This window comes from Cavia porcellus, unplaced genomic scaffold (genome assembly GCF_034190915.1).
Source record: "Cavia porcellus strain 051 isolate PalLab524CR breed Dunkin Hartley unplaced genomic scaffold, mCavPor4.1 scaffold_9, whole genome shotgun sequence".
Taxonomy (NCBI): domain Eukaryota; kingdom Metazoa; phylum Chordata; class Mammalia; order Rodentia; family Caviidae; genus Cavia; species Cavia porcellus.
The window spans coordinates 70,173,768-70,184,127 of record NW_026947492.1 but is presented as its reverse complement, the minus strand read 5'-3'; the positions used below and the strand labels follow the sequence as shown (position 1 = coordinate 70,184,127).

Below are 10,360 nucleotides of genomic sequence, written 5' to 3'. Positions count from 1 at the left end.
TTCGTTTCTTTCGTGAATGAATGCTATACTATCTCCATAATTTGTTGTTTTTTTTCTCTGAAGCCAAAGTTTCGCTGGTGGTCAGGGCTGATACACTCTCATGTACAGATTGTGAATAACATGATGATGCACAGTTCCATTTTTCCTTATGTCTAAAATAGGCATCCAGATCATCTCTTCCTAAGCTCTTAAATTACTTGAATCCAGGTCTATCAGTCTTGCTTCTTAATTAGTATTTCTAAGTCCATGCATTTATATTATTGATGCAAGTAAACAATCAACTTTTAAGATAGAAAATAGCACAAAGAGTTTTTTGATTGATCAACTGAGACATCACAACCATTCTTCATCTTTCAGGCCAATATCTAAGCATCAAGCAGACATTTCTCAACTTCCAATCACTTGGAATAACTTCATTTGTTTTTTGTTCACTGCCCTCACCAGCTTAGTGATGTGGATGTGGGGCTTCTACATCTTGGGGAGGAGCCACCTTGTCCCCTAAGTTCCAACTAATGAGAATTATACTCAAGTGGGCTCAATCTGTGTGGAGCATAGGAGCGTGAACATCCGTTCTCGAATCTGCTTGGTCTTGACTCCATAGACAAGAGGATCCAGTGCAGGAGGAAGTAGCAAGTAGAGATTAGCAAGGATGACCTTGGCGCCAGAGGCTGTGAGTGGTCCAAAACGCTGCATGATCAAGAAAGAAAGCCTGGTCCGTAGAAGAAAATAATAACACAGACATGGGCTGTACATGTGCTGCCTGCTTTAGCACGTGCCTCAGGAGAAGGTAAATGCATCACTGTCTTCACAATCTGTCCATAAGTGTAGGCAATAAAGGCCATGTCCCCCACACCAAGAAAGATTGCCACAGCAAAGACATACAGGTTGTCCACAGTCCTGGCCCCACAGGCCAGCTTCACCACTGCCATATGCTCACAGTAGGTATAAGCAATTGTGTGTGAGCCACAGTAGGGCAGCCGATGGACTAGACTTGGAAAGAAAATGGCCAGTCCCATACCTCGAAGCATCACTAGGCCTCCCAACTTGGTGACAACAGCTGGGGTTACGATGGTTGTATAATGCAAAGGGTTACAGATAGCCACAACGCGATCCAAGGCCATGGCCACCAGCACCCCTGACTCCATAGCAGAGAATGCATGAATGACAAACATTTGGAAAAGACAGGCATGGGAGCCAATGGTTGTAGCATTAAACCAGAAAATGGCCAGCATCTTGGGCAGAGTGGAGAGAGAGAGGACCAAGTCAACAAAACAGAGCATGGCAAGAAACAAAAACATGGGCTGATGAAGCCTGTGTTCTGTCCATATGAGAAAAAGCAGGACACCATTTCCAGTCAGTGCCAGGAAAAACATGAAGCAAAAGGGAACTGAGATCCAAATGTGGGCAGCACTCAGCCCTGGAATGCCAGCCAAGAAGAAAGTATGTGGAAAGAGATGAGAACTGTTCAAAAAATGGAAAGTCATCATCCTACATGGAAGAGCACACAGGGCCACTGCCAAGAGAGGTAGACAGGTGAGGTTCAGCGATGTGGAGATTGGAAACTCAGGCTATCTGCCCTCACTAATGCCAACACTATCACTTCACTTCTCAGAGAAAAAGTCAAAAATAAATTTCAGTTTAGCAGATATTTCTGCAAGTTCTTCAAACACAAGCTACTTGGTTGGAAATACATGGCACAAGAATTTCAAAAACCAGGTTACAAGATTATATATCCCACAAATATGTATGATCTGGGGAAATTCATATAACCACATTTAATAGATAAAAATGCTACTGAAAAAAACTCATTCCCATTGAGCTTATATTCCTAAATTCTGTATGCTGTGCTTGATTTAATCAACACTGACCCCAGATGGTCCTCTAGCCTCATCCCACTACACTTCACCTGAAACTGCAAACACCACATACAAAAAAAAAATGTTCAAAACTAAGTCTAGAATATCTCTTAATTCAGAGACATTCCGCTCTTCCAAACTTCATTTGACTGCCAAGGTTGCAGAATAATATATGCTCCCTCAGGACTTACACCATGGTCCAGGATCTTTCCTGGATAATTTTCATCTATTTTACTTGCTTCTTTACCCAGTATCTCAATAAATGACCTCACTACCTCCCAGATCTCCCTCTCCTTTGAGATGGAGAAGATGGTAAGTCACTGTTCACCTGGAATAAAAATAGTGGCAATAATAGTGATGTTAAGGACAAATAATACTGTATTACAGTCATCTTATTGAGACTAGGAGAAAAAATTGACAATTGTGCCTCTGAGCAGGCTACCACATTAAGAGTTTATAAGATTATTTATGTCCCTATTATGTATTATGTTCAATACTGTGAGTTCAATACTATCAATACTATGCTCTCTATTCATTACTATAGGATTGGAAAACTGGGGTCTGGAAAGAAGTAAAACCCAGCTTCACACCTGTTTATTAGTGAGTCAGATCATAGTTCACATCCAATGAGCATCAAACTGGAAGACATCATCTTGTCTCTATGTCAACTGGGGCTCTCACAAGCCAGGGAAGAATCCTCAGATCTTTTGGACTGGGGAAAGGGGAAGTACACAGAGATCAAATCATAGCACAGAGGAGGAAAGACCTAGGGGTAATTGCCTCTCTAAAATCTAAATACCTGAAGTACTGTGATCCTCTCACGTGAACAAAAAAACAAGAACACAAAAATACCTGAATCTAGGTTCTGAATGATTGTGAAATGTAAGAAATTATACATGTTCTACACATAAATATTATAGCCATATTGATTTTATAGTCCCAGTTACAACAATAACAACAAAATGTCTGTCAACATGAGGGAAAGAAGCAGAAATCAGCCTGGAACACAGTCCAAGAAAGGAGAAAGAGCACTCTTTTTAAATGACTAAGTTTCATTTCTTCCTCCAAGAGAAAAAACTTAATCACTTCCTTTATCTTCAAGATACACTTGTTAAGACAGCAATGTGATACTGACAGAAGGTGGGAGGTCTGGGAAGATGAGAAATATAAATGGGCCTGGAGTCCTGTATCATAGAATAGGCTCCAGGCATGACCCCTGGCTCTTGGCACCTCTTCTGCCATATGTTTGCTGTGTTACCTGAAGCAAAGCATTTACTCATTTTTCAAACCTTAGTTTCAGCATCACACAGACATTGTCAGTATCAAATGAAATATAATATTTAAAATCTTGCCAAATGATTAAAAATTTTTATGGATTTATAAGTAGTAAATGGTGTATTTTGAGAGATCTGGTTAAGAATAATATAAACAAAAAATTGAGAGATAGTACAAAGAGGACCAGATAGATACTTTCAAGGGCAAATGATACGTCACAGTAAACAGAAATGAACTAATAAAAAACACATATCCTCCCTCACAATGTTCTCTTCTTTCTTCTCAATAGCACAGTATTTCCTTCAGCAATCTCAGAGTGTGGCATTGGGAGGGCAAGTGTCAAGAAATATGGCTTTGACCACCAGAATATCTGCTTTTAATTATCCTCAAGCCTGCCTATCCTTAAGCCTCTGTTTTCAGAATATTGAAATAATTATACCTGATGTCTCAACTATTCCCTCAGGGTTCAGAAGATGTCCCTTATTATATCCTCCTGCCTCAAGAAAAAGTCTGACCCAATAAGCTTAACTCTTCTACCTGTATCAAGGAAAGATAATGGGCCTAAAAAAAAAAGAAATCAGAAACAAAACTGCGATGTCCTTCCAAAGGTTTGCCTGTGACACACCATGTCAAAGAAGGATAGATTTCAAACAACCCACTCCTAAGCAAGAACTACAAGTCGGCCTGCTTCAGAGTAAAAACTGCTGACATACATAACCCCCTCCCTTGCCCATTCTACAAAACACAAAAAGTTGAAATAGGTTTCTAACAAGATATATGGTAGTGCCTATAATTTTAACTTGCCATAGTAAAATTGAAAGCATGAAATTTCCACTCCAAATAGGAAGGCTCTCCAAATTTGAAAAGTTAGAGGAAAGTTAATACATGGAGGTAACCTGTGTATGGCTCTCTTCTTTGGCCTACCATTAGTTATTACTCACCAAAGAGCTTCATTCATTGACCTCTACTGGGGTAAGAATTTAAACTACCAGATCCCAAGAACAGGGTGTTTAATGGGCACCTTAACAAACACTGTCTATAGGGATCCAAGGTGAAGATTTTACCACCTAGATAACAATTAGTATTTCTGCTTTCTCTTCAGTTGAAGTTCTAACAAGGCCCCTTCCTCTTATTGAGGCCTCAGGGAACAGCCCCAGCAGAGTATTTTGAACAGCATACTCCAGGGTGCCTAGCCAAGAGGGGATCAAGGCCTTTAGACAGGGCTTCCTGTCATGAAAAATGAGATTACCTGTGTAATGATGGTTCAGAAAGATCTGATACAGGGAACATGATGAAGAAAGCCTACAGGTGTTGTTCTCCAAGTTGTATCTGAGAATTCTGGCCTTCTTACACTGGTCTTCCTATATTGAACTCCTCTCAACCAACAAAATCACACCTAATAATATTACCAGGTCTATGGAGGATATTCAATATATGAAGGATCTGAATATTACATTGAGTCAAGAGAAATTAAAGAACTGAATGTGTTCAGCCTACACAGAAGACATACAGCATGTGCGATTTTTCAAGGATTCTTCAAATCCAGGAAAAAAATCCTGGTATGGAAAAAGTGATTTGTTTTATGAAGGCAAAGGAAAATCAGAGCAAACACATACAAATTTTTAGCTTATAACTCAGAAAGACTTTGCATTTTCAGAATAGTATTCTTAAGAAGAAAGTGATCAGCACAGACTATATTGAAAGGGAAGTGCACATGTTGATTGGGAATGATTAGAGCCCTTAATAAGAGCATCCATATAGTAGGTTATATTCTAAGGGTATGGAACACTTGTACAGGAAATAAGAAGATATAACACATCCAATTTCAGGTATAGGAAATGTCAAGCATCCTAACATAAAAAAACAACTTTCTAGGCAAGAAGTCATGCTCAAGACTGATGCTGCTATGATGACATGGAGATGGCAGGAAACGGGTATAATGAAGTAGCAGAACACTAGTCCAGAATCACAGTGGAGAAGAAGGAGTAGGCAGGGCAAGAAGCAAGAGGATAGACAGGTGACTGTAACAGAAATCAAGGCCCATAAAATAAATAAAAGTCTTAGAACAAGGACATTGGATCAGTGTGAATGTGAATCACATGAGTAAAGCTCTTAAAACCTAAAGTCAGAAATTCTAAAGCAAAGAGAAAAATTAAAGACAGGTGAAAAGAAGTATGGAAGAAGGTTTTGTGGAGATGGGAAGAGAGTCTGGGTAGGGAACCATGGGGAGAGGAAAGGAAAGTTAAAATGATTAAAATGTGATGTGTAGCCAGGCATGGAAACATGTGTCTGTAATCCTGGCCTGGGAAGGTGAGGCAGGAGGACTCCTGTGAGTTCACAACAATCCTGAACTGTATAGTGAGACTGTGTCTTAAAAAGAAAAGAATATGTGTATGTATGAGTTTCCTAAGGCAAATATTAGTATACATCATAAACACATACCAGTAGATAGACAAACTGGGAAAAGATTATTCCAACACAGTAAGGAGTCTTTCACTTAGATCAATAATACAGATTAAAAACCAATTCCTGGCTTCCAGGAGAACATGACGGATAGATAGCAGCGGCTACAGAGGCTCTCTGAGAAACCTTGCTTAAAATCTAGGAATGGTGTGGTAAGAGGAGTCCTAAGTAAGGGGAGATACACCCTGATGACCCAGGAATGAACTAAGCTAAGAGAAACCAACTGGAAATCCAATCCTGGTGCTATAACAGGAACAGATAAAATGTCAGTGCAGGAAGCTAGAACCCGCGCCACTGGAAGCCGCAATATGAATTTCCTACTGCCACTGCCGCATCCAAATCTGCAGGGGAAGGAGAGAGATGTTTGAAAGCTCTGAGAGCACGAATCTGTGAACGGAGTTGAGAGTGGGATTACACGGAGCCCTACATCGACTTGTGCTGAGTGAGCAGAATGGGGATCCTTTTATAGAGTAGGAGGCTCCAGCAAAAGACATACTGGGACCGGGCAGACTTGCCGGAACAGGGCACTACAGTGACATTAGCCACATATTCCCCTCTCCAGCAGGATTGGTGGGGATTCCCTGGCCTGCGTGATGCCACTAAGACCCAGTAGGCTAGCCCAAACCAGGTCCCAGTGCCTGGAGGTGCACCCTAGCAATGAAGCCTTCAGTAGGTTGACCTGGAGGGGTGGGCCCAGCACAGGCTGCCCAGGTCTGTGTCTCCCTAGCACACTGCAGTGGGCGGGAACACCTAGCCGGCGCAATTCAAACAAACTGTAACTGAAAATGAGAAAAAAATTGGGCCTCCTACATTTGCTTGTATGAAAGGAACAAACAGTATAGGAAGAGGAAGCAACAAGAAAGGGTCCTCAGTCCCCAATCCTGAGAACACTGATCCAAGAAGGAGAAACGCAAAGGAAGACAGAAAACATGCAATGTCAGACACGGTAACAATAGACATAAAGCATATCTCCAGAGCCTCATAGACAAGTTTAAAAATGAAGTATTTAATGAAATAAAGCAAGATATAAGTAGAATAGTTAGAGAAATGCTAAGCACTGCCCAAGAAAAAACAGATGGTGAAATGAAAGAACAGAAAAAAAAAGGGGAGAATTGTTTGATGGAGAAAATAGAGAAAACATAGAATACATAAAGCAGGTTCAAAGAGATTACCAGGAAACTAAAAACTTTATCAAAAGCTGGCATAACAGTGTGAAAGACACTAAAGATAGATTATCTGAATTGGAGGGCAGATTTGTAATATGGGAGCATGAAATGAACAACCTCTCAAAAATAACAAGAAAACAAACAGCAATAATACAAAGGCTAGAAGATGATAAAAGGATCTATAACTTAAGAATTAAGAACATAAAAGAAGAAGTAGGGACACAAACAAATGGACTACAAAAGCTATTCACAGAAATAATCCAAGAGAATTTCCCTAAGTTAGCAAAGGGTAAAGATACTGAGATGTATGAGGCGTACAGGACCCCAGCCACCTACACCCCAAACAGAGCTACACCCAGGCATATAATAATCAAAATTCCAGAAATCCAATATAAGAACAGAATACTAAAAGCCGTCAGAGACAAGAAACAGATCACTTACAAGGGAACACCCATCAGAATTACAGCAGACTTCTCGGCACAAACCATCAAATCATGAAGAGCATGGGGGGAAATAATTCAAGCTTTGAAAGATAACAACCTCCAGCCAAGATTGATATATCTTGCACAACTGTCTTAGAAATTGATGGAGAAACAAGGTGCTTCCAGGAAAAAGAGGAACTAGGGAATTTGCAACCACCAATTCAACTCTACAGAGAATACTGCAGGATATTCTAAAAAAAGGAAAAACCAAGACTTTAGAAACAATGGCAGAGAGGCCACAGTGAATGGAGCAGAAAGTGAAATGAAGAAGACAAACTGACAACAAACAACAGAAAAAGAGCTCAACAAAAATGAGGCAGAGAAGATTGGATGGTAGGAACAGCTATTTTGGAGAAAACAAGACATAATAATAGCTAGTGCTGATTTAGTATCATCTTGCTTTGAAGTCCCACCAAGCTTTTATTCTTCTGTCTCCGTCAGTCTTAACAGGTTGTATCTTGTTGGATTTTATTATATGTGATAATATAAGCAAAAACTTTATATATACAGAAACCATTGTTCGTTTTCTGGTAGTTGGTTCTAAATACCCTGTAATATTGTCATTCTCTTGAATGGTTTTACATTGTCTTGATATGTTTGATGCTACAGTATGCAAAGTTATACTCAATGATTTCAAGGAAAGACACACAATGGTAACTAATTTTATGTCAGGATATCTTGTGGTGAAATACTATTTTGCTTAAATGGTTATGCTTTGACCTGTGCTGTTTTGTTGTTATGCCCTCTTTTATCTCAATCTCCTTTTTTAAAATTATTTAATTTTTATCTTTTTAATTAATGGAAAAATAAAAAGATAGCAGGATACATTATAGTAACCCACTTTGATTTCCTATTAACTTGATTTGAAACCCTGTATAGCCCTCACCATCTTGCTTTGACTGATTTTCCCCTATTCTGCTTTGCTTGATAGTATCAAGTTTGAAAGTATAGGCAAAACTGTGAAGACAATAAGATTTATTAGGACGCCCATTCTGGTTGACTACTATCTTCTTTTAAAGTCCTGTAATGTCTCCAATGTTTTGGTTTTATTCCTTACTGTTTTGTTCAATTTTATTATAACTGATATAGGCAATTCTTTTTAAAATAGCAAGAGGCATTATGGTAACCATTGTTGATTACCTAGTATTTTGTTTTTACATTATCTATTATGTCTATCCTTTTGATTTGACTGACTCTGTTCTGCTATGTCACATTTGGTTTTACTCTCTTCAAAAAAAAGGAATAAGAACTGTGGGAGTAATAAAACCCAAAATGTGTAATTGTCATTGTACAAAAGAAAGGAAAAGAAAGTGCTCTAAAGAATATAACTGCATATATATTTAAGTGTATAAGATAGATAACCATATTACTGAGTTTTGTTGGATCATTGAACAAAACTGTTTGCAGTCTTATTGTTTGAAAGTTCACTTTATATGCTTTAATTTTGTAACTTGAACAACTATTTCTAAGATAACAATGTGTGATCTATTAACTAGTGATTTCTTACTGTATGTTTTCTGAAATGCTGTATAACTTATACCCTTTTTCTACTTTTTTAATTTTTCTCCTTAAATAAAAAAAATCAATTCCTGAATATCTTTTAAGGTTGTTGAAATATGAAGATTTTCAAATAGATTATGTAGACAATGCACTTTCAGTTATGACAGAACACAACCATAAGTAGAATACAGGCACAGGTAAAGTTCTGTGACCACACTGAAATAGGACAGGTACCTTCATTAGACAGGCAATATTTCAGAATGAGGAACTAGCATTTTAAAATGCTATCAAAAATCATAAAGTAGATATTCTTATTGAACATTTAGTAAATTATTGAGAGCACAGAAGCGTGAATGAAGCTTACTGATTGACTTCATTAATTTATTTGATGAGACTGTCTTATATGTTTACAGTACATAATAATTATAATCATCATGATGAATTAGTAGGTATACATATTGCATCTTATTTTAATTCCACTTGCTCTCCCTATTTTTGTTCCTGTCTCCCCACTTCACAAAATCTCCTTCATCTGCTCCTATCTCCACAAAATCTACCTCCCAGTTGTCTATCATCTTTCTTTTATTTTGATCTTTAAATTACATTTTTTGTTTTTTATATGAAAAACCATGTGATATTTATCAATTTCTGATTTTCTCCAACATTATTTTCTCAAGATCCACCCATTTTCTTATATAAGACTCAAAACTATCTTTCTTTATGGCTGAATAGTACTTCGTTGTGTATATATAGTACGTTTTCTTTATCTGTTCATCTACTGATAGGCATATAGGCTGCTTCCATAATTTAGCTCTTGAGAGTTGTGCTGAGTATGCATGTGTCATCATAATAAGATAACTTGAACTCTCTTAGGAAGATACTCAGAAAAGGTATATGTCAAGGTTTAAGTCAGTGGCCCTCAGGCCTCGTGCATTTGCATTATGCATTTATGATTGGTTCATTGTCTAGTGCTTCGAATGGGGGTGTGAGTGCTACACTGGCCTAGGGATGGAACCAGGATGTAATGTAATGGCAGGAAGAAGATGTGTCTCACTCTCTTGCTGGTTTCTGCCTTGCTATTTGCAGTTGCCATGAACTGCAGCCGTGAAATGCCACCCTGCCTTGGAGCCAACTAAGTATGGACCGAATCATCCAAAAACTGTAAGAAATAGACCTTTCCCTTCCCAACTTTGGGCATCAGGTGTTTTGTCTCAGTGACAAGTAAAATGTAACTAAGACAGTATACCTGGTTAACAAGAAGCCAAGCCATGCCCTCCTGTGAGTCAGTGACAGTCATGCAAGCTTGGAGGAGAACCAAGAAACCAAGATGCCCTCTCCCATGAGCCAGCCAGTGTGTGGGCTGGGTGACAAGAAGAGCTCCTCCATACACTTCTCCCCAGTAAGCAGCTGGCTGATTTGGAAGAACACAGACTAAAATGATAGAAAGTGAAGTAAAAAAAAATTAATGCTTGAATTGTTTGATTGACTTTGCTGGCCTAAAACCAGTAGTCTGAACATCTATTTAGAGGATAAGAATATGTGATGTATAAGCTATGGGAATTTCCTTATGTCTTATTTTTGAAATTCAATATTGTTCTCACAGTTTTGTTTTGTTCCA

General features: G+C 38.5%; 1 protein-coding gene across 1 annotated transcript; it reads right to left on the bottom strand.

Annotated features, from left to right (window-relative positions):
• Positions 1-525: 525 nt before the first annotated feature.
• Positions 526-1,608, bottom strand: LOC100713728 (olfactory receptor 52K1-like). The gene is given in 2 exon segments (XM_013147611.2): positions 526-698; positions 701-1,608. Coding segments are annotated over 2 exon segments (960 nt in total). The 5' UTR covers positions 1,488-1,608.
• Between the last annotated feature and the right edge of the window lie 8,752 nt (positions 1,609-10,360).